This window comes from Arvicanthis niloticus, chromosome 21 (genome assembly GCF_011762505.2).
Source record: "Arvicanthis niloticus isolate mArvNil1 chromosome 21, mArvNil1.pat.X, whole genome shotgun sequence".
Lineage (NCBI taxonomy): Eukaryota > Metazoa > Chordata > Mammalia > Rodentia > Muridae > Arvicanthis > Arvicanthis niloticus.
In genome coordinates this window covers 34,328,716-34,352,878 of record NC_047678.1, presented here as the reverse complement: position 1 = coordinate 34,352,878, position 24,163 = coordinate 34,328,716, and the positions used below count along the sequence as shown (strand labels likewise).

Here is a 24,163-nt window from a genome sequence, read left to right as displayed (position 1 = left end):
TGCATTCTGGGTTAGCATACTATTACAGAGCTGCATCTCCAGCCCTTTGTAGGGTTTTTTTTTTTTTTTTTTTTTTTTTAAATTTTAGAGAAAGATACTTGTGGGACATTATCTATCTATCTATCTATCTGTCTATCTATCTATCTATCTATCTATCTATTTCTTCTCCTCCTCCTCCTCCTCCTCCTCCTCCTCCTCCTCCTCCTTCTTCTTCTTCTTTTTTCTTTTTTTTAGTGTCTTCTTTTTTTCTTTTCCATGCTGGGGATTGAAACCAAAGGTTTGTTAAAGTTCTAGAGTCCCAGCCCATTGGTGTCTTATTGATAAACTTATATGACTTGATTTCTCTTTAATGGAAAAGCAAAAATTGTTTGTGGTAAGCAAAATCAGAACTAGTAAACCTTTATTCTTTGGCTTTTCTTTTTTTTGGTAAACTTTTTAAAAGATTTATTTATTTATTTATTTATTTATTTATTTATTTATTTAAGAATGTGAGTACACTGTCACTATCTTGAGACACACCAGAAGAGGGTATCGGATCCGTGTTACAGATGGTTGTGATCCACCATGTGGTTGCTGGGAATTGAACTCAGGACCTCTAGAAGAGCAGTCAGTGCTCTTAACCACTGAGCCACCTCTCCAGCCTTTTTTTGGGTAAATTTATTAATTTATATTAACAGAGGCTTTTTGATAATCTTTAATGCCATTGTGCACAGAAGTAAAGTCTTTATAATCAACACTAAGTTATTGTGTTGAAGCTGGATTTCCTGACAGAGGTGGCAAGAAAATGTTTAGCACTCTGTGTTTATGCATCATGAGCCTCTGTTAATTAAGAAAAGCATCATGTGTTATCAAAGCTGTTTCAAACTTTTATCATAAAATTTGATGATCGTTTACCCAGAGTGTTTATGGTAAAACATTGCCATTTGAAAGCCAGGCATGGTGGTGCTTGCCTAGGTAGAGACTTAGGAGCTCTCTGAGTTGAGTTTAGTGTTAACCTGGTCTACATAGTGAGGTCCAGGTTAGCCAGGCTGTATGATGAGACTGTCTTAAATATATGTGTTTCTTCTTCTTTTTCTTTGGCTTTCTTTTCTTTGTTTGTTTAGTTTGACTTATTCCAATTTGTTTTTGTTTTATTTTATTACTGTTCTTTAGATGCCTGTGCTTCTAAGGAGACATAGAAAGGGTATGGATCTGGATAGATGGGGGTTGGGAGGGAGGAACCTGGAGGAATTGGGGGAAGGGAAATGGTAATCAGAATATAATTTTTTTTAAATCTTAGAAACATTTATTGTCTAGTTTTCTTTTTTGGTCTTGAGAATTTCATAGATGAGTTCAGTGCATTTTGAGCCTCTCCACAGCTCTGTCCACACTCCAGTCCTTCTAGTGTCCCTCCCCACAGCTTCTTCTGAAATTTATGTTCTCTTCTATAGTTATCACAAAATACGTACATACATACATGTATATGTATAATTAATGTTTTCTAATGCTCATAGTACATGTAAGACTGAAAATGTGGGACAGATACACAATAGAATTTTTTCACTTTTTTTTTTATTAAAAATATTCTTTTCTCAGAATATATTCTGATTATAGCTTCCCCTCCCTCTACTCCTCAAAGTTCCTTTGCACCCTCCCCTCCTTTCTCTCTCATTAGAAAAGAACAGGCTTTAAAGAGATAATAACCAAATATGACAAAATAACAGTAAAGTCAAACAAAAACTATTATATTGAAGTTGGACATGGCAACATATCAGGAGGAAAAGAGTCCCAAGAGCAGGCCCAGGAGTCAGATCTATTTGTTGTTTCTCACAGTCCAGAGTCCCGTGAACCCACTATGCTAATAGCTGTAATGTACGTGCAGAAGAGCTGTGCATTCCCTTGTGGGCCCTGTGCTGGCCGCTTCAGTCTGCTGAGCTCATGTGCACTGTGCTCAGGTGACTCAGAGGGCCTTGTTCTCCTGGTGTGTTCCACTGCCTCTGGCTCTTAGTCGTCTTCCCACCTCTGCTTCTAAGGGAAGGGATTTGATGGCTCTCTTCACTTAATGTCTGGCTGTGGATCTTTATCTGTTCTCATCTGCTGCCAGAGGAAGCCTCTCTGTTGATGACTGGATAAGGTACGGATCTATAAGAATAGCATGATGTATATCATCAGGAATCATTTTAAAAATCTATTTCCCTTTTTAAAAACTTTATTGATTCTTGATCAATGTGAGTTTCACATCATGCACCCCAGCCCCACACATCTTTCTGTCCTCTTGTATCTGCCCTTTGCCCTTGCAACTTACCCCCATAAAATACACACACACACACACACACACACACACACACACACACACACACACACACACACCAAAAAATATAAAGCATAGAAAATGTCTTTGTAAGGATAATTTTAATATAAATGTATGCAGTAAATATAGCAACTGTTTTTCTTTATCCTAGCTGATTCCCCAGTAATGACACACAGAGACAAAGATTTATTTAATCAAGCTTTACCTGGGCAGTCATCGATCGATCTCTCTCTCTCTCTCTCTCTCTCTCTCTTTTTTTTTTTTTTTTTTTTTTTTTTTTTGGTTTTTCGAGACAGGGTTTCTCTGTGCAGCCCTGGCTGTCCTGGCACTCACTCTGTAGACCAGGCTGGCTCAGAAATCTGCCTGCCTCTGCCTCCCAAGTGCTGGGATTAAAGGCGTGCGCCACCACTGCCCGGCTCATTGATCTCTCTTAATCCTCTAAATTAATCTGGCTACCTCCCAGCCAAAATCTCAAGATACTTATATTTCAGTATTGGTCTGGCCCTCTGGGCTTCAGTTCTGTTCTACCTTGGTGTTTCTCTGGACCCCTTTCTCATGGCTGAGTCAGCCTTACTCTTCTCTCCTTCCCTCTGTTGGCTGGTAGAAGTTCCACCCTATCCTCTCTTCTGCCCAGCCGTTGCCTGTTCAGCTTTTATTGACAAGGCCGAGAATAAATGATGAGCATTGTGTATAGAAACTTGAGACGGGAGATTCATGAAATAAATATTACAGGATTGAAACAAGATATGAGGGCAGAAAAATCAGCATTTGATAACACAAGGATAGTTTTTACACAGTGTGCAAAAACATGCCTACACATCTCATCGCGTGGAAGCTGTAGTATGTCACAATATGTCTCTATATCCCTCTGTCTACACATCTTCACTTGCAAATGCTCACTGCGATGAGTCATTGGTCTGGCTTGAGATTTCTGGCTTCTGTGACACCATCAATATTGGATCCTAACAGGGTGTCTTCCCAGTTATCCTGTTGTTGTCTTGTGTCATGGAGATCCTGCAGCTTTGGATCAGCAGGACTGGCCCTTTAAAGCATCCCAACTGTTTGCAGATGGAATAGATTTTGGACTGGCCACTCACAACAGACTGTTCCTCTCTAGTCTTGTGTCTTCCACTTCCATCTCCATAATGGACAAGTGTGGGCTGTGCCTGCCTCTCCCCTGGGATCCCCTGGGATGCCGGAGTGCTGTCATCATGCTGCTCAGGGAAGGCAGAACACAATTGGAGATTGGAGGGAGTCCCAGCCCGTGTTTCCCTGCTTGTGAAACAGCATGGCTTGGGACAGATATTGTGGTTCTCAATTTCCTGTGTACCCAGATACCACTGGGGACCACGAGGAGTTGAGAGTGGTGGTTCCCAGTCTCCTGTGTACCCTGGCGCTGCTGGGGACCATGAGTTGGGAACGAGGGTCCACAGGCCTCCCCTTTCTCTAAGCATCAGGCAGGAAGGGGATGGCTCATCCTGGGATGGGGCAAATTCTGGTCTGTTCAAGTGAGTGCTGAAAATACAGAGGGGCTGGAAGAGAGCCCTTTCTCAGCTCTTTATGACAAGGCCCCTTGCCTTCTTCTCTGCAGTGATCATCGATAAAGGAGATGTCCTTGCTTGTCCAAAATGTTTTATTGTTGTGGAGGATGTGAATGCATACTTACTCAGGGTGAAAAGGGATTAAATACCTTTTGCAGAAAGGGATGCCCAGGAAGGGAAGCTTATTGGATAAACACGCGGGACCTATTTAGATACTTCATTAGCATGGAGACCTCTAGGTTTTATGCTACGTGATGGGTTATCATGGTCCTCTCTGAGGGGTATTGTGGTTATGTGTTCCAGGCCAGGCAGACCATAGCTGGGAGCTGGTTCTAATACTTGCTGTTCTCAATTATAAAAATGCCTGTGGTTTTTAAGCCTGCTTCAACCTTCCCAGGTCTTCTGTCTGTGCCACAGTCAGCTTGCCTCACACTAGGCCTGCTCCACTTCTCTGTCTCTCCCATCTGTCCACACACTTTCACATTGTGGTGGCTCCCTCTGCAGGCTGGCCACATGTCTGGTGGGCCTCTAGGTGACATCTTCTGTCCTTGCTGTGTGGTGTGGCAGCAAGCAGGACTCTGTAGCCCATCTGTGTAGTGCTCTGGAGGGCAGGTCTGTCTTCCTCCTGTGCTGTACTGTTTGGATTTGATTGGTTTTTATGAGTCCTAGTCATAAAAAAGCTTTGGCCACCAAGCGAGGCATCAGGCTCATCAGATAAACAAAGGACTCTGTCCCTGAATGATATAAAAACACCACCAAGGTGTCTCTTTACTCATTGTTATGGGTGTTAAATCTATTTTCATAAAAAAAACAAAAACAAAAAATCAAACACCTAGCCATTTGAAATAATTTTTTGTTTGTTTGTTTGTTTGGTTTTTTTCGAGACAGGGTTTCTTTCTCTGTGTAGCCCTGGCTGTCCTGGAACTCACTCTGTAGACCAGGCTGGCCTCAAACTCAGACATCCACCTGCCTCTGCCTCCCCAGTGCTGGGATTAAAGGCATGCACCACCACTGCCCAGTGAAACAGTTTTGATAAAGTTTTGTGACATATACTTTTTCCAGAAGCCTAAGCTTCTTGGTTCTGTGCTGTGGCAAGATCTTCCTTCTCCAATCTGTTAACTTCACCCTACCCAAGGAGTTTTTTTACATTTGTATTTTCTTTAGGGCCTTTCTATCCTACCATGCCTTTTCCTTGTCTCAGATCCCAGCTGTTCCTCCATCCTTGCCATATCAGTCAGTTGTCTGCTTGTCAAGTGAAGGGAGTCACTAATTGGAGTGGTAATTAACACAATAACTCAGAAAGCTGTCCTACATGTGATGGAATAGTAACTGCTGGCAGCTTAATTTAATAAAGTAATTTAGGTAGTTGCATTTAAAAACTGATTATAAACAGATGTATTAGTAATGACAAACTTACACCTATAATATCAGCACTCGGAGGCTTAGCTGGAGGGTAGAGAGTTCAAGGCCATCCTGGACTACATAATGAGAGGTAACAATGGCAGCTACTTAAAAGAGAGAAGTAAGTTCATTAGACCTCTATGTGTTTTGATATGGTAATAAATGTGTAAGCCTCAAATTTGAGTTTATAAGATTATTTAGGCAGTATTTATTTATTTATTTATTTATACTGGCCATTCATCTGTGCAGGCAGTTTAATCCATTTTTTTCTTTATCTACTTTCTTAAAATTAGGGCAGTATCATACAGTCTGAACTATAGTTAAGCTAGTGTAGGTGCCCATTAATTACCAGGATAGAATAGAGGCCCCTGTGACACAAGGGAGCTAGCTGTCTTGGTTTGTATGTGGCATTCACACAATCATAAATCAGTTGTTTAAAATGATATATTTTTCAGAGACTTAGAACCATGGCATTTTGAAATAGCACAAGACTTGCTAAGTGTAAGAACTTAGTCATTGGGCTGGTGAGATGGCTCAGTGGTTAAGAGCACTGACTGCTCTTCCAGAGGTCATGAGTTCAAATCCCAGAAACCACATGGTGGCTCACAACCATCCATAATGAGATCTGATGCCCTCGTATGGGTGTCTGAAGACAGCTACAGTGTACTTACATAAAATAAAATAAATTATATATATATAAAAAAAAAAAGAACTTAGTCATTATTTCCATGGTTCAAAAGTGATGTGCATGAAAATCAGGAGGTGGGCAGGCTTTAGCTGTAAATAGAGCTGGTTTTAGACTCTTAGAAATCCTGGGGCTCTTCATACATTCTTCACTGCTTGTGTGCAGTTCCTCCCTGCACAGGGGAGGAACCTGTGTCCATGTGTGGCCCTTCCATCAGCTCTTACTGGTAGCTCACTAATGGGGTTGAGTCTCACCATCATTTAGGCCTGCTAATAGGTGAGAGGATCTAAGTTTAAGTTTTTGTGCTGTGTCTGAGACACACAGTTTGTCTTCAGACAGTGGTGCTCCAGCTGTGGGTCCTAGCTTGTTTGCCCTTCTGCAAATTTCCTTTTTTCTACATTTACTTTCATTTCTGATGAGATGTGGGAATTGGGATCAGGAGAGAGTGAGGGAGGCAGAATCATGAACCCGAGGAAAACAGACTCCAGAGACCATCATCGAGGTGCAGATCTACTGTATTGCACAGCAGCAAGCATTTTTATACAGCCTTTGGACCAATGGGGAATCTATATGAGCTCTGGAGTAGCCAACCATCCCAGTGGCACTATGGGCAGGTGGCAGACTGTCAGCATCTGCAATTGCCCTGTTTTGGGCCCATTCTGAAGTTCCACTAGTTTGCTCGGATCCTCTATTTTGTGTCACTCAGTATGCCAGTGGACATGGGCAGTTATACTGTGGGGAGGCCTTCCTCATTGTCCACCGGGCCCCATCTGCAGTGAGACGTGAGGATGGTCCCACTTCTCCTTTCCTCCCTCTTTCATTCTGATTTTTTGTTAGCCATACAGTTTATACAGAGATTTAGAATAAACTTAGTTTGTTATCAATTTAAATGTGCTAATAGAAAATTAAGAAACTTTTTTTTTTTTTGTGGTTCATGCATGCAAGCACATGTTCACATGTGCATGACTTATGGTCAGAGATTGCCACGGAATGTCTTCCTGTATCTTTTCTTCTCATTTTTTGAAACAAGATCTTCCAGTAAATCTGGAGTTTGATGTTGTTTGGTTTGACTGTCAGGCCCACAAGTCCCTGTGTTTCTCTTCCTGTTCCTCTTCACTTCCTCTCCTGCTGGGGTAGAGGGTGGAGGGTGGTTATAGGCTGTGCTACTGCTTCTAGCCTTTTTTTTTTTTTTTTTTTTTTAAACAAAACAAAATAAAACAAAACAAATCAAAACAAACCAAACTATGGGTACTGGGGATCCAAGCTTAGGTCCTAGTGTTTACCCCCTGAGCTGTCTCCTAGCCCTCCCACTGTATAGATTTTCTAACATTTTAAACTTACAAACCTTGCCAAATAAAATTATAACATATAATCAAAGAGGTAAGTTTAAATTTATTAAATAAATAAGACTTTAAGTCCTGATCTGTTTCTCATTGCTTTTTTTAATCTGTCTGAGTGCTTAGATTTCTAAGCCTCTGTGTAGTTCAAAGTGCGTGCAGGGTTTGTACTTAGACCGTAAAGCTCAGCTGAGATGCCAGGCTGCACAGTGGGCTTGGTCGGCCCTGTTGGGAGTTACAAATCTTGAGTACCAGGGAGTAATGGGTGCACAGCGCAGGTGCTCTGCCTCCTGCAGGGAATTCTGCAGGGTCACTGCAGTCTTCACGGTGGTCCTAAAAAGGACTATTTTTCTCTCGCAATGGACCTTTTCAGGGACTCACTTGCCCTGGTCACACAGCAACAGTTCATCATGCTGGCTGTTGGTACCCAGTGCTGAAGTACTGTTTTCTTCCCGTCTCCTTCCCCCTTCCCTTCTTCCCCTTCTCCTTTTTCTTCTCCTTTCCCTTCTTGCCCTTCTTCTCCTTTTCCTTCTTCTCCTTCTTTCCCTTCTTGCCCTTCTTGCCCTCTCCCTGCTCCTTTTGAGACAAGCTCTCTCTGTGTAGCCTTGGCTGGCCTGGAATTTATTATGTAGTTCAGGTTAGCCTGAGCTCAACAGTTATCTACCTGCCTCTGCCTCCCAATGCTTGGATCTGAGTAACACCAAACCTAGTTTAAAATATTTTCTTTGCAGTAACTGTTTGATAGGCCCATTTATTTTCAATAGTTTTGTGTTTTGAGTGCATAAAGAATGTTTAGAACCTTGTCCTCAGCGATTGCATTCCTCAGCCTGATCTCTGTTCCCAGGGGTGCTGTACTATTGACCATGTATGTGTTTTCTGTTTAGGTTGTAAATGTCTTAAAATCCTTATTGTCAAATCTTGATGAAATAAAGAAGGAAAGAGAGGGTCTTGAGAATGACCTGAAGTCAGTGAATTTTGACATGACAAGCAAGTTTTTGACAGCTCTGGCCCAAGATGGCGTGATAAATGAGGAGGCTCTGTCTGTCACTGAGCTGGATCGGATCTATGGTGGTCTAACAAGTAAAGTTCAAGAGTCTCTGAAGAAACAAGAGGGACTTCTAAAAAATATACAGGTAAATTTTATTTTCTAATAGAAGATGTACGCCAGCCTATGACCATGGAAAAGTGTAAAGATGAAGAATTCACAGAGTAGAACATGCTATATCTGTAGAGTTTACAAAAATAAAGGTTTTTTTTTAAAAGCCCAGGCTGGCCTAGAACTCACTGTCACTATGTGGGACAGGTGGGTCTCAAACTTGCCATCTTTGTGTGTCTTCCTCCCAAGTGCTGGGGTTCAGAGCAGTGTGCACTCTCAATGGCCATCTCTAGGGTAGGTTGTACTCACCTGGTATGTGTGAGGCCCTAGGTTCAGTTCCCTGTACTAGAAACAAAGCTACTTCTCTGACTAGCATGCTGCATACTGGTTAGAAGGCCTTGTTACTTCACACAAGTGGTTTCCAAGTCATTTGTAGTATTTTTTTTTCTTGCTATGTGTAGGGAAGAATCAAAATTAGTTGGAATCATCAATTCTTACAGAATTATCTGGCTAATACATAATAAGACATTAGCTATGCATTTACGTATCTTAGTTTGTACTAACAGGACTTGAGACTTTGCCTTTTTATAGTGAGTGTGCAGAATTCTATAGTGGTGTAAAGCTCTAAAGTAAACAGCTCTTATCTGGGTGGCTTTTGTGTCATAGAATGACAGATGTTGGTAGCTCACTGATTATGGTTTTTTTTTTTTTTTTTTTTTTTTTTTTTTTTGAGACAGGGTTTCTCTGTGTAGCCCTGGCTGTCTTGGAACTCAGTCTGTAGACCAGGCTGGCCTCAAACGTAGAAATCCGCCTGCCTCTGCCTCCCCAGTGCTGGGATTAAAGGCGTGTGCCACCACTGCCCGGCCTGATTATGTTTTCTTATCTACTGGATTTGTAATATTTTACTTAAGAAAAAAGTCAAAGCAGTGTACTGGCATAAAACAAAGTCCAGATATTTCTTGTAAATTTGCATATCAGCAATCATGATTTTCTAATTTGTTGTTATATTTTTCTTCTTAGAGATGGTGGCTTGAGAGGCTCGAGGGTTTTAGAGATCTGCTTGCCTCTGCCTCCCCAGTGTTGGGATTAAAGGCGTGTGCTACACCCATTTCTGTTACAAATATTTTGATTGGTTATCAAGATGACTCAGGGGATAAAGGCGCATGTCACCAATCCTGATGGCCTGAGTTCAATCCTTGGGACCCATGTGGTGGAAGGAGAGAACCAACTCTTGAAATTTGTGGTCTGACTTCCCGATGTGTACTGTGGCATATGCACACCTGCACACATACATGTGTAGTTAATAAATAATAAATGAAAAATTAAAAAGTATTTCAAGCTGAATTAAATTTATAAATAAATATACATTTTGTTTGTTTGTTTGTTTTACAAAGGTCTCACACCAGGAATTCTCCAAAATGAAGCAGTCTAACAATGAGGCTAACTTGAGAGAAGAAGTTCTGAAGAACCTAGCAACTGCGTATGACAACTTTGTTGAGCTTGTAGCTAACTTGAAGGAGGGCACAAAGGTATGTGTGAACACATGAGAGACTAGAGCTGATAGATACAGATGGGAAAGTAGCGTGGCTGCTGCTGGGGTTTCCAAGTGATCAAGCTTTGTGCTTTTGATTGGGTTTTAGTGCCTTTTGCTTCTGTTGGGCTTGCAGAGGGAGAACTCCTAGCGGAGGCAGCAGCATCTTAGTAGAACTTTGAAGAATAAACTTTATAGAGAAGGGGCTAGCGTATTGCACGTAGCAGGAATCAGAGCTATCAGAAGCCAGTGGCAAGATCTTAAGGGGTAGTTGGGACTGATGTGTGGTGGGAGGAGACACATGTGGCTTTGATCTTCTGTGGTGGTGGTGTGGTGAGGACAGACTTGGGATCTGCCTGAGTATCAAAGATAGGTTCTAGGTGCTTTCTTTGCTTTGTCCTTTAAAGGGTTTAGAGAAAGGCTTTTTTATATTTCTGATTATTTTGCTTTTGAGACAAGTGATTTTTAAATTTTTCAGATGCAAAGTTTCTTTTGGTTCTTAACTCTGTAATGGTCACTGAGTACAGTTGCCTTGGATGACATGCAGTGTTTGGCCTCAGTAGTCCTTTGAATAGCTGGCTCTGTGAAGCTTTGGGGTGCCGATGGTGTGGTGGCCTTCCCTGGGACTCAGTGCTTTGTTCCAGCAGATGACCTGAGGGATTCTCTGAGAGCCTTGGGCATTACCCGTGGTCATGCCCCCATTTGAAGTCAGTGCACAGGTTTATACAGCATGAGGATGGACTCAGAGTCATCACTTAGTAGCTGGTTTTTGTCTAAGGACTGGGAGCATGTTCACATTTATAAAGCTTGTAACTTACTGTCTTTTAATGTTTACTGTCAGTATTCTGCAAACATCATCTCATTTGTTTTATTTTCCTTACCAGTGTTAGGACGTATTTAGTACTAAGCTACTCAGTTGATTGTATGAATGCTTCTCGTGAATGATTTCAGCTTCTAGTTTCAGCAGCATTGATAAATTATTGATAGATTATATTTTTCCCTAGATTAAAATTGCTTTTTACTTATTATTTGTATTTGTTCTTTGCTTATAGTTTTACAATGAGCTGACTGAAATCCTGGTCAGATTCCAGAACAAATGCAGTGACATAGTGTTTGCACGGAAGACAGAAAGAGACGAGCTCTTGAAGTGAGTTTGCTTTGTGCCCAGATGGTCCTCGGAGCTGTGTACTTGTGTTTGGTGAGCTGGGTGATGCTGATGCAGCAGTTACTCTTCTCCTCTGAGTATCTCACAGAGTCATAGGGCATTTTTGATCTGGGATGAAAGAACAAAAAAGGAGCAGAAACCCAGGCTGAGGAAGTACAGTGGGGTACAGAGGGGAAAGGCTCAGGTGTATTAACCTGTGGAAGATGAACAGTTCAGAAGATAGCACAGTGCCTTCTTCAGGAGCCACTGTGAAAGCAGAGACTGTAATGGAGGACTGACACAGCAAGTAACCCAGAGAAAGTTGAGCCACATTCACACAGATACTGTGTTTATGATGTCAATAACAGGACAGGATTTAGGAACTCTTGACTAGCACCTTAAGAGAGAGATTCATACCTGGTACTAGACTTTTCATTTGATAACCAGAGCACTATCCCCTGTGTAGAGAAACCTCAAGCCTACATACATGTACACCTGCGCTCACTTGCGTGCTCTCTCTCTCTCTCATATATATATACAACATATATATACACATATATATGCATATATATGTATGTGTGTATATATACGCGCAAATGCATATATATACATATACTCACATGTATATATATATATGTATATACACACATATATACATACATGTATATATATGTACCACATATAGATATACATCTCCATATATCTATATATATTTAGGAAACATAAAATTGTATGTTTCTGGATGGCTCTTTCAAAAATCCCTAGTGTTTGGTTATCCTTCCCCTAACCCTTTCTCTGCCTCACCCTCCCTCCCGTTGCCCTCCTTCCTATCTCCCTCTTTCTTCTCCTTTCCTTTGTCATGCCACCTGTGTTCTGTTATCCATACCTTTCTTCAGATCTTTCTTCTTTCTCCCCTCAGTGGCCCCTTTCTAGTTTCCTGCCTTGTGTAGGTATTCCATGTGAACACACATCTAAAGTGAGTGAGAATATTTAACATTGGTCTTTCTGGATGTGGGTGACCTCAATCAGTTTAATTAATTATCCAATTATGACCATTTGCTTTCCTAATTTTCCTAATTATATTTCCTAATTTCACTGTTAATTGAAATGTTTTAATTAAAGGCAGAGCATTTGAAAGAATTGAATGTTTTTCGCATTTACATCAATTTCTTTTCACAGGTGATTTAAAACACTAGTGTCAGTGGTGATTGTTGGGCAGAGCAGCTGTAGCAGTTTACTTTCCATGTTGTACATTATTGAGCTGTAATTTCATAGCTTTTTATTTATATCATTAGTTAAGGCATAGGAAATTCTCATTTACCCATGAATATGTTAACTACTGGAGTTTATTGAGGGGGGAGTCTTATGTTAAGCCTTTGTAGTATATGTATATATTTTAGATCTTTCAAAGTCTGACCTTTAGAATATTATTATTGACTAAAAATTCCCGTTTGTAAGTCGTGTTTACTTGCGTTGAGCGCTTATATCAATTTCGTTCATTGAAGAATATACCTCTAATGTCTTTTCACCTGGGGCCTTTTTTTGAGAGTGAGGGTGTGTGTGGCAGCGGGGAGGGGTGGCTGTGATAAGGGTCACTGTGGCTTTAGGACTGCTGGTCCTACTGTAGCTGTTGATTGTACCCCAAGAAGCTGATGGCCACCATGTGTCACTGGAGTGTAGACCTTGAGGTTTAGTCAGACTTTTGAAGTTAATTCTAATTTACTGAACAGACTTTGGATTTTAAGAGACTATAAATTTGTCTCTTAATATTTCTGTGTTTTGATATCTTTTCAGTAATGTATTTTTTTTTTTTTTTTGTGAATTTATCCTAGTGACAAAGTACCTTAGTAACTGAGTACCTTAGTGACAGAGCACCCTAGTGACAGAGTATCTCAGTGACAAAGTACCCTAGTGTCAGTGTGCCCTAGTGACAGGTGACCCTAGTGACAGGTTACCTGGTTACAGATTACCCTAGTGACATTGTTATATTATCTTTGAACATAAAATAGTTCAGTGCCACATGTCTTTAAATAATAGGGTAAGAATTGTTCTAGAAATTTACATAATGATTTGCATAATTAGCTCCCATCTTTGTTTTATTCCTTTGTTGTTTGTTTGAGAGAGACTTTCTGCTATGTAGCCACCTCCCTGGCTCTTTCTGCTTCTATCTCCCTGGTTCTGGGATTTATTTTGTTTGGACACTGTCATATCATGATTGAAATGTTAGCCAGGTGACTGAATGGGCTGTAGTTTTTTTGTTTGTTTTGTTTTGTAATTACCTCTTATTAGACAAGAAGCAGCCTTCTAAGAAGGCTGTTTGCCTAGTTAATACATTCAATTCAGATGTCTGAAAAAAAATCTACCCTCTTAAGCTAGTTTTTAGAAATATTGGGCTATAACCTTGTTTTGCTGTAGGAATAAAGACTTTCTAGGCAAGACTAAAAACACATTCTAGAATACTGTCATTATTTGGAGGCACTTTTTATGTCATATGTGAAGAAAAACAAACAAACAAAAATGACCTGGGTGTTTTTTTTTTTTTCATGGTGTCAATCTAACCACCTGTCTTCCCAAGGGATCTGCAGCAGAGCATTGCCCGAGAGCCCAGCGCTCCGTCAATCCCTCCCCCGGCGTATCAGTCCTCCCCAGCAGGGGGACATGCAACAGCTCCTCCAACTCCAGCCCCAAGAACCATGCCGGTGAGTAGGCCCAGTGTTCTGCAGCTGGTCAGCTCCGAAGGGTGCAGTGAGGAAACCGGTGGCCCCCACCTCTGAGCAAGCCCAGCCTTCTGATGCCTGCAAACACAACAGTACTCATGAATTCTCTGAGTGAAACAACGGCGTTAGAACGGACTTTCTCTCACGAATGAATGATGTGATGGAGACAGATGCTCAACCATGTCCTCAGAAATGGTTAAACAGACCTAGAGCATGGGATGCAAACTCTGAGACACCTGGGAGACGGGAGGGAGTTGTAGATGAGAGTGAACAACTCATTATGGTTTTTGTGGCATGAACCTTGATTCAAATTTGGTTCACAGAAGTAGCCATGGGAGCCCTTTCTTCCAGGTGACTAGGGAATCTTAGATCTGACTGAGTATTCGCTAGTCCTAGGGAACAGCGTGATTGTTTTGCTGCCACGCTGAGGGTTGCTGTCTGGAGGGCTGGTGCTGTGAAGCTGGCAGCTTCAGATGTTCTCCAGAAGCATAGGAGAGAAAGTGTGTTAGCAGTCACTGGATTTCATTGCTACACATGCGACGAAATTGTAAGAAGAATCTGGGGCCTGACAGAAGGTCCAGTAATGTGTCTCAGTGTTGGTGAAGGCAGCATGTGACTAGACATCAACACCAGGAAGAATGGTGGCTCTTCAGAGTCAGAGGGAGAGCCTTCTACTCAGCAGCATTCTAGCATAGTAAGTTGGTATTAGGAGTGGCAGGTGAAGGAGCGTTTGGTTGAATATTCACACTGCGGTCTGTGCTTCGTTGGCCTAGTTTACTGCTCTTTGAGACCCATACTTCACATTCTGTCACTACTCGTCTCTTCCAGCCTGCTAAGCCCCAGCCTCCAGCCCGGCCTCCACCCCCTGTGCTTCCTGCAAACCGAGTTCCTCCACCTGTTGCTGCTGCTGCTGCCCCTGCAGGGGTGGGGACTGCTTCAGCAGCGCCACCACAGACCCCTGGCTCTGCTCCCCCTCCACAGGCTCAGGGACCACCGTACCCTACCTATCCAGGATATCCCGGGTAAGGCAGTGGCACCCTGTGTCACCAAGGATTGAGTAATTTCTCGCTGTGATTAATCTTTAATGGCAGGTTTGTCCCTTTTCTCAACACAAGTCTCATGAATTAGCCATGTTGTCAACTTGCCCAGAAATGAAAAGATCATGTTATAGTTACTTGTTTGAGTAGCTGAATAGCTATTTACTAGGTGTCTAGGATATATATTTTTATTTTTTGCATCTTACATTTATATACATATATCTCTTCTGTTTGAAATTCAGAAGTATGTGTTTCATGGCTGCCTTTATGTGAATCAAAGTCAGTAAGGCCTTGTTTATATACTAATGCTTGGAAATCTCAGTATCTCATAAACCGATCAATCGAAACTTAGCTATGGGATGCATTTGAAGGTTAGCCTTGTCTGGGGGATCATTCGTCTGTCCGTCCGTCTGTCCGTCCATCTATCCATCCATCCATCCATCCATCCATCCATCCATCCATCCATGGTTTTGTCCTGAAAGAGCAACCAAGTTCTCTTAACTGCTGTGCCATCTCTCTAGCTCCACAGGAACATGTTTAGAGAACTAGATTGCCTCACTAAAACCAACTGTCTCTATTTTTATTCTTCCTATAGTAGTTGGGCTTAACATTATTATTTTCTGGGTGGTATTAAAAGTGTGTTGATTTTTTTTTTTAATTAATCGTAGGAATGCTTTTTCTCTGTGTATCTTTAAACAAGACCTTTGCCTCATTCCCTTTCCCCAGAAGAATGAAAACAGAGGAAAGAGGCTCTTGTTGAGAACTGACATTGAAGCAGTGACTGTTGTGCTCTGTAGGGTCTGGTTTACCAACCCAGTGTTTTGTTTTCTTCTCACCATCAGGTATTGCCAAATGCCCATGCCCATGGGCTACAACCCCTACGCATATGGCCAGTACAATATGCCGTATCCACCGGTGTATCACCAGAGCCCCGGACAGGCTCCATACCCAGGACCCCAGCAGCCTGCCTACCCCTTCCCTCAGCCCCCGCAGCAGTCCTACTATCCACAGCAGTAACACTGCCACGTGCTGCTGGTCCAGATCAGAGCGACAGGACAGCAGCTGCCACCAGCTCTAAGGCACGCTCTGCCCATGGGTACCTTGCCCTACTGATTGCTGTGGATGATTTCTGTCTGTGGCTAAGAGCCGAAGGCTGGGCCACCTCCACATTTGATCGCACTCGTGAGATTCTGCTGCTGTTGCAGCATAAACGCTAGCTATAATAGCATTTGAAAACAATTACAGTTCTGTAAAACGCTGAAAATGAGAAATTAAACCTGCAAGTGAAACATTTGAGATTAGCATACTTTATAAGATGCGGTTGGGACAAAGATGGCTTAAGTACTGATATTTAAGGAAAAACTTTTCTTTCTCTTTTGGTTTATTGATTTAGTTTAATTTCTATTATGATATTTTGCATAATCAAGGCATTGTAAATCTTATAATTTAAAAATAAATTACTTACGAACAGTTGTCATTGTTATGTTTTGTCATTGATTCTCACTGCTGTCTAATTCCTTTCTGGTATTGGCCTCTCCTTTTGTATGTTCGCAGGCTCCATGTGCTGTGTTGATGTTGAGCAGTCAGGGAGCAGTCAGGCGAGGGCCGCTCTGCAGGGCCCAGCGCAGCCCCAGCTCAGCTCTCAGATGCTCATCAGTCAGCTCATTTTGACGTTTGTTTTTAAAAGTTCTTTAATGTGGAAGATACACATAATTGTTACCAAAGATTCTTCAAATAAATACAACATTTAAAAATATGTATTAATGTTTTATTGTTAGATTTTCCAAAAAAAAAAAAAAAATGATGCAAATTCTGGTAATAATTCATTTCCCTTGCCCATAATCTGGTTAAAATGAGTAGTTTTAGCCATACAGTCTCATCTGCTGTGGTAGAATCTGGAGAAAGTTCCCTGTGCCTTTCTAGTCCTCGGTTCCACCTATTCTTACCCTGTAATGTCTGCTGCACCGTGTATTTGAACAGATCTTAACCCTTCTTTTAAAGCTTCTTCTTATTTTTTTATTTTCTTGTGGCTCCTGAAAGCTGAGGTTATTTTGTAATCCAGGGAGAATACAGGACAATTGGTGGGACATGTGCCTAGTCTGGAACACGCCCAGTTGCTGTGCAAGCCCGGTGACAATGAGGAGATACATCCTGGACCAGGAAACTGTGCAGGCCGGAGCTGTCCAAGGTCTGCGGCTCTGCCTGTGTGAGGTTCTTTGCCGACGAGGTGTATAAACAGATTTCTAATCTATGTTTTCTGAGTTTAATGCTGCCATGTCTTGCCTTATCATCTCATTTAAGTGATGTGGTCACCCAGTCCACTGTTGCTCTCATTGACAATTCAGGCTGATGTTTCAAATGTAAGACTGAAGATAACCATTGTAAAAGGGAGTAAATTGGTTTTAAGGTGTGTATTTTAAAGCACCTCACTTTGTCATTGTATGCAGAAAACACAGGTGTGCTAATTCAGTATAAATGACTGATTACCTGGAATATGGACATTGGCTTAAAGTCTGATAGCCAAACCTTGGCAAAACGTAACGTTTCATTGCTCAGCTCCGGATTATTCAGTATACGAGACAGGTTTATTTGAGTCCTCTGTAAATGGCATTTGAATTTTATATTCTCCCCTCCCGGGTATCTTATAAGACATCTCCTGAGTTAGGGAGTTCCCAGACTGCTAGTCTATTCCTTATTAATGCAAAACAACCACCAAAAGAAAAAAAAAAAAAACAGAAAAAAGAAAAAAATGGCCTGAATATTCTCTTGGGGAAAGGGGGTTGGAGGTCTAAAGGGAAGGGCAAATGTATCAGAGCCAAAGGGAGGAGGGGTCAGGCCAGCAGCCATTTCCTCAACGCCCTGTGCTATGCCTGCAGGGTCACAGAGGACAGGCAGCGTGGGTGGGCGGCCCCTTCCAGTTGCCCCCAGCTCAGCTCTTGAGGGAAGCCTCTTGCCAGGTCTCTCATCCTTTAAGTTGCTCAGGATGTTCTTTAGGTCTCGGGCTGGGTACCCTTAACCTGCAGTGCTAGCTTTGCCTTCTTAAGCCTGTCCAGTTTGACTGGTGGAAAGCCTCCTTATGTGCCTACTGTCCTTCCTAGGAAACCAGATGGTGGCCCTCACCTGGGTGGGTTTGTCAGCACACCCTAACCTGTGCTCGGTTTGCTGTGCTCTCAGAACACACTGCAGAAGTTACTATGTATGATGGCTGTTTACTTGGAGGTAGAGGGTTCTACTCTGGCTCGAGTATGTTATCCTGGTTTATAATCAGCCTTTCTGCTACCTTCTTAAATGAAGGTACCTGCCCCCAGGCCATTTATGTTGGCTCTCTAAGCCTCTTATGAAATGGATTGACACCCGTCAGAAGAGGGGGAAAGCCATCTGACTTTGATTTCCTATCCCAGAGATGGATGGCTTGACTACTCAGTACGGTGTCAGTCTCTGAGCTAGAGAACTATTTTTGTTCCTTGGTCCCTTTCTTGATTGAGAAAATTGGTCATGTCACACTGCACAGCAGCCAGCCTCTGAGGCCCCGAGTCTACACTCCTGCACCCCAGTATAAGTGTGGCTGTGGCATTTCTATCCCTACTTTTGTCCCAGCCAGCTACCTTTCTAGTCAACACAGATTAGTGCTTTTTTTTTTTTTTCTCCCCAATTGGAGATTTAGTTTGTAAGCATTCCTTTGTAGAGATTTCCTAATTTCATGAACAGGCTAAAATAGTAAACAGGCCTCAGTCTGCTAGTGGGAGTTTTTAAATCAGTGACGAGTACGTCTTGAAGCTTTGCTACAGCCCTGGGGCCTATCATTTCTAAGACTTGTGCAGCTAGTTGACTCACAGTGTAGAACTGGGCACAAGCTGGACAAAACCTTTGCAAGAAGAGATAAAATTACTGGTTTAAGTACAGACTTTAGAACTAAATGGAAGAGCAAAGAAGGACAATTATATTTTTAACAAAAGAGAATATTCAGGCTTTATTTCTGGTATGGAATTTATATTTTTTAGAAAATATATCCTATATTATCACACCGGAAATTTTAGATTCCTTTCTGGTTAAAAACATTGCTGGTAGTTGGATTATATTTTTATTGTATTCATTTATTTCTCTTAGGGGGAAAATTGTAAAGAAACAAAAAGATTTCGGATGAATGTATCCTAGAAATAAAAGTTGAAAGATTCTTACATCTGTGGAGTATGAATTCTTATTTAAAGTGTTTTTTCTTGAGCTTCAGTTTCCACAAACTGCCTTGACAAGCGGTGGGTTGGGCAGCCACACCCTCTGCCTAGTGTGTGAGACTGCAAAAGGACGTGTGTTAGCTTTTAGTAGCCATCCAGCTCATGGTTTAATTGTTGCGGGAAAACTGTGGTTCTCATTAGTTAGCAGTGCTTTTAGACATGCATTTTCTTCTAGAGACATTTTTTTGGTCTAATTTTTGGAACAAGTCAACATGATTACTACAGTATTCATTTCATTGGAGAAGGGGTGATAACGTGTGTTCTCTTTTCTTCCCTCTTTATTAATGCATGTTGGCTATAAGAAAAATGCATGTAATTATGGCTCTCTCTCTCCATATGTATATATATATACATACACACACACACACATATATATCATGGGCTTGGACCATTAACCCCTTAACCTCCCTTTGTGTCTACTCCAGGAACAAGGTTGAGGAGTCAAATCATCACCTCCTTTCTCCCTTCCACTTTTGTGTTTTGTTTTTTTTTTAATTCGATTTTACATATGAGAGATACCATGAATATTTATCTTATTTTTATCTTATTTTGCTTGACGTAATCTCCAGGATCTTTTTCCTGTGACAAAGTTTATTCTTTTTGGCAGAAGAGAACTGTTGATCTGTTGACAAGCCCTCATGCCGACTCCGTGATCTAGCCATTGTGAAAGATGCCACAGTCAGCATGGGTTCAGGCATCCCTTCCAATGCTTAGATCCCTTGCCCATATACCCGGGAATGGGATGGAGGCGCCAGATGGTGGTTCTATTTTTAGTTTCTCGAGTTCCTTTTTCACAGCACTTGGGCATTTACGGAAAGTTGAGCAGAAGGTACAGGGAGTTTTCATGCCCCTCCACCCAGCTTTTATTAACATTTTACATTAGTGTGGTTCATTGACTATATGAACGAGTCAGTACTCAGGTTAACTAAAGTCCATAATTCACATTAGGGCCCATTTCTGTCCTGAAAGATAGTTTTGCCAAAAGCATATGTATCCATTATTATAGCTTCATGCAGAATAGTTATGGTCTCCCAAGTCCCTGTGTGTTGGCTCCTACCCCTCCCTCTTTAACTCCTGGTGAACATCGGTCTTCACACTGTTTCTCTAGTGTTGCCTTTTCCAGAAGGTTAGAATTCAGAGTTGCAATCACACAGTCTGTACAAACCTTTTGAGGCTGATACTTCGTGTCTTGTTTCCTACATGCCTTTTCATGGCTCAACAGTGTGTGGATTTACCAGGACATATCACAGCCCAGGTATCTACTCCTTTCTTGATGGATCTTGGGTGCTTTTAATTATTGAAACACAGGAGAAAATGCTCTTGTACAAGTATGTGCGGCTATACAGTTCCAGTGTTACCTGGGTGAAAGTCTCACTGCTTTGAAAGAAACTGTCATTTTTCCAAAGTCTCTTTAGTATTTTGTATCCCACCAGCAAGCAATATGTAATAGTTCCTATTCTTCCAATTATTGTCAATATTTATGCGATCTGTTTTCTGGGTGTTAGTCATTGGAATATGTGTGTGGTGTTAGGCCATTGCTTTGAATTCATGATTCACTGAAGATGCTAGTCCTCTCATTTTAAAGAAGATGACTTTATGTGTGTGAATGTTTTGCCTGCAAGTATATATGTGTACTACATGTGTGTGCCCATTGTCCATGGAGGCCAGAAGAGAGCATCGGATCTGGAGCTGGAGTTAAAGATGCTGTGAGCCATTGTGTGGGCCCTGGGGATTAAATTCAGGTCCTGTGCTAGAGCGGCCAGTGCTTTTAACTGCAGAGGCAGCTATCCGAACTGAGTTCTTACTCAGTTTTAAGGACTCTGTATATTTTGGATATAGTTCCATCATCAGATGTATTTTGTATTCCCCCCTGCCCCCAATTTGGTGGCTTGCTTTATTATTTTGCTAACCTTCAAAGTTAATTATTTATCTTAAAATGAGTATTATAGAAATACACGATATAGAATGCCAAGTTAAGAAAAAGCCTTGAAAATAAAAACATCTTCTTTACAGGGCTTTTTCTTTCAGAGCAGGCTTTTGTCACGTCAAAAAAGTCCAGCCCAGAGTCCCCTAGAGTTTTCTCCTCCTGGACTTTAGGAGTTTATAGGTTGGTGATTTATGTGTGAATCAACACTGACAGTTGAAAGATTTTTTTTTTTTTTTTTTTTTTTTTTTTTTTTTTTGCCAACCCTAGGCTGGGGTCATTTCTTTTCAACATGAAACCTCTCCCTGCACTGTTTGCTCGCCTGAGCAGTTGGGTAAGGAGTTCCAGTGAATTGTGTTAAAAGCAGGTGAAATGATCTCGCCTCTGATCTGTTTAAGATCTGCGTTTTCTGCAGTTTGGAACCACTGAGGTGTAGATTTTTACAGTTCTCTGAGCTTCAGCTGTGTTCCTCCTTGTCTTTCCAGAACTTTCCAGCACACTGCTGTCACAGGGACAGGGTTTTGTGTGTCTATTTAGCTCAGGCTGGCCTTGACATCCTGATCCTCTTGCTAAGTGCTGACCCCTTCTCCAGTGTTGGGAATTACAGGCATGTGCCTGCACATGGTGTTTGTTCTGCTCTGCCTTTCTTTTTAATCTGGTGGACTCAGCCGCCGCCTCACAGTTTGTAGATATTGTCTCCAGCTTTTCATTCTTTTTACTCTCCACATTCCCACTTGGGAAGTTTCTGTGAGGTCTCTCCATCTCTCTTACATGGCTTTTGGTTTGCAGCAACTACACCGATTCTGACCTGTGTACTTGACTCATTCTTGCACAATGTCCATTTTTTCTACCAGTAATTAGTTATTTAAAATTTGTTCTGAAAGCTTTCCAAACCCTTGTCACATATGAGTCTGCTTCTTTTTTTTTTTCTTTTTTTTTTTCTTTTTCGAGACAGGGTTTCTCTGTGTAGCCCTGGCTGTCCTGGAACTCACTCTGTAGACCAGGCTGGCCTTGAACTCAGAGATCTGCCTGCCTCTACCTCCCAAGTGCCGGGATTAAAGGCGTGCGCCACCACCGCCCGGCTATGAGTCTGATTCTTGTGCTGTGGTTCTCTTCGGACTCTGCCTTTTAGCATGTATTGTTGAAAGACACTGTACATTGGATAAAGGGGCAGAAATAGAGAACTGTAGGATCAGGGTTAATGGTCCACTGGTTTGCTACTGGTTACAGTTTATGCTGGCTGTTAAGTCTTGAGACTTCATTTTAAAAATCACTGTTATTTATGTGTATGTATCTTCCCAAGGAGGCCAGAGTGGTATCGGCTTCCTGAAGTTGGAATTCCAAGCAGTAGTGAGTGAGTTGCTTGATGTGGGTGGTGGGAATCGAACTTGGCTCCTCTGCAAGAACAATATGTGCTGTTAGCCAGGGAGCCATTTCCCCAGCCCTTCCATTCATGCATTCGTGTGTGTGTGTGTATGTGTGTGTGTGTGTGTGTGTGTGTGTGTGTACATGCATTTTGTTTGTTTGTTTGACGTTCCTTTGCTTTTCCTTGGAGCTCCTTAAAGTAGACTTGAGAGTTACTTCAGTGATAGCTCTTTGTGGCCATACCATATAGAAACACTCTTTGTAAGATGACCACATGGGTTAAGTGTCCTGAGAAGACCCTGGGTCTTAAGCCTGTGACCCTGAGCTATGGACCCCATCCTGTTTTTACCTCCTTATGTGAGGTCCTAGGATAGAAGGGGCTGGAATTGCCTGTATCCGCTATAAGGGCCACTCTGATAGAGTAGAATGCAGAGCCAGCCACTGTCTCTTCCTTCTTGCTGGATCCATGAAGAAACTTTCTCTAATGGATCCTGGAGTAGATGTCGTGAAAGTGTGTGTGTGGTGTGTGTGGTGTGTGTGGTGTGTGCGCGCGCGCGCGCGTGCGTGCGTGCGTGCGTGTGTGTGGTGTGTATGTGCACATAGGGAGCTAGGACTGAGCAGCAAGAAGCTTCTCCTCTGAAGCCAGCTCACTTCAAGCTTCTAGCAGTTCATTGTTTCCTTTCTGGCTCTCATGGCATACACAACGGCAAAGCAACATCTCTATTCACCTGTTCGTGCACTTGGGAGTCTCTGTCGCCTGGTGAGCTCAGTTCTCTGACGGGAGGAGCACTTGCTACTGTTGCAGAGGACCTGGATTCAGTTGTCAGTACGTACACGGCATCTGCTCACAACTGTCTATATAACTCCAGTTCCAATGTATCTGATGCCCTCCTCTGGCCCTTGTGGGGCACTGCACACAGGCAATGCATCGCACACATGCAGGCTGACTGCTCATACACATACACAAGAATAAAAACAAAGAATAAAGTGAGTGACAACGTTTAAGCTCTTCACATTTTACAGTGGAGCATAAAGCTCTAGATGTACTTTTCTTAGAATGTGACAATTTTTGGTGTGTGTGTGTGTGTGTGTGTGTGTGTGTGTGTGTAGCATATATAGGTAAATGTGTGTCTAAGTTAGGGTCATTATTGTGATGACCAAAGCAACTTGGGGAAGACAGGGCTTATTTGGCTTTCCCTTGCACATCACTGTTCATCACGAAGGGAAGAGAGGCCAGGGCGGGAACCTATAGGCAGGGGTTGATGCAGAGGCCATGGAGGGATGCTGCTTAATGACTTGTTCATCATGGCTTACTCAGCCTGCTTTCTTCTAGAAGCCAGGACCACCAGCCCAGAGATGACTTCAGCCACAATGAACTTGACCCTCCCACATGGATCTCTAATTTAAAGAATGCCCCACAGGCTTGCCTACAGCATGATCTTATGGAGGCATTTTCTCTCCTCTCAGATGATTATAGCTTGTGTCAAGTTGACATAAGACTAGCTAGCACGGTGTGGTCAAGTCCACTTATCTTGTGCTTCTGTGCAGGTCAGAAGTCAATGCTGGGCATTTTCTTCTCTTGTTCTCCACGTCATTTATTATTTTTTAAATTTTATTTTTGTTTTATATGCATGGGGGCTTTGTCTACATGTATGTCTGTGCACCATATGCATGCAGTGTCTGAGGAGGCCAGAAGAGGGTGCTGGAGCTTCCTGGAATTGGAGTTACAGATCACTGTGAGCCCCATGTGCCTGCTGGGAGTTGAACCTGGGTCCTCCAGAAGAAAAGCCAGTGCTCTTAATTACTGAGACATCTCTCCAGCCTCTCTAATACATTTTCAGATGTGGCTATGGTATCACGTGA

The 24,163-nt window shown here is 42.1% G+C and overlaps 1 protein-coding gene across 2 annotated transcripts in view; it reads left to right on the top strand.

Moving 5' to 3' along the window:
- The window catches only part of Pdcd6ip (programmed cell death 6 interacting protein), a 50,093-nt gene extending 31,136 nt beyond the window's left edge, over positions 1 to 18,957 (top strand). For both annotated transcript variants that reach the window (XM_034484133.2, XM_076917269.1), the window contains exons 13-18: positions 8,139 to 8,387; positions 9,745 to 9,879; positions 10,934 to 11,028; positions 13,601 to 13,724; positions 14,571 to 14,764; positions 15,622 to 18,957. In XM_034484133.2, the coding sequence (XP_034340024.1) occupies positions 8,139 to 8,387; positions 9,745 to 9,879; positions 10,934 to 11,028; positions 13,601 to 13,724; positions 14,571 to 14,764; positions 15,622 to 15,796 (972 nt within the window). In that variant the 3' untranslated portion in view covers positions 15,797 to 18,957. The remainder of the gene's footprint in view (positions 1 to 8,138; positions 8,388 to 9,744; positions 9,880 to 10,933; positions 11,029 to 13,600; positions 13,725 to 14,570; positions 14,765 to 15,621) is intronic.
- Positions 18,958 to 24,163: the final 5,206 nt, after the last annotated feature.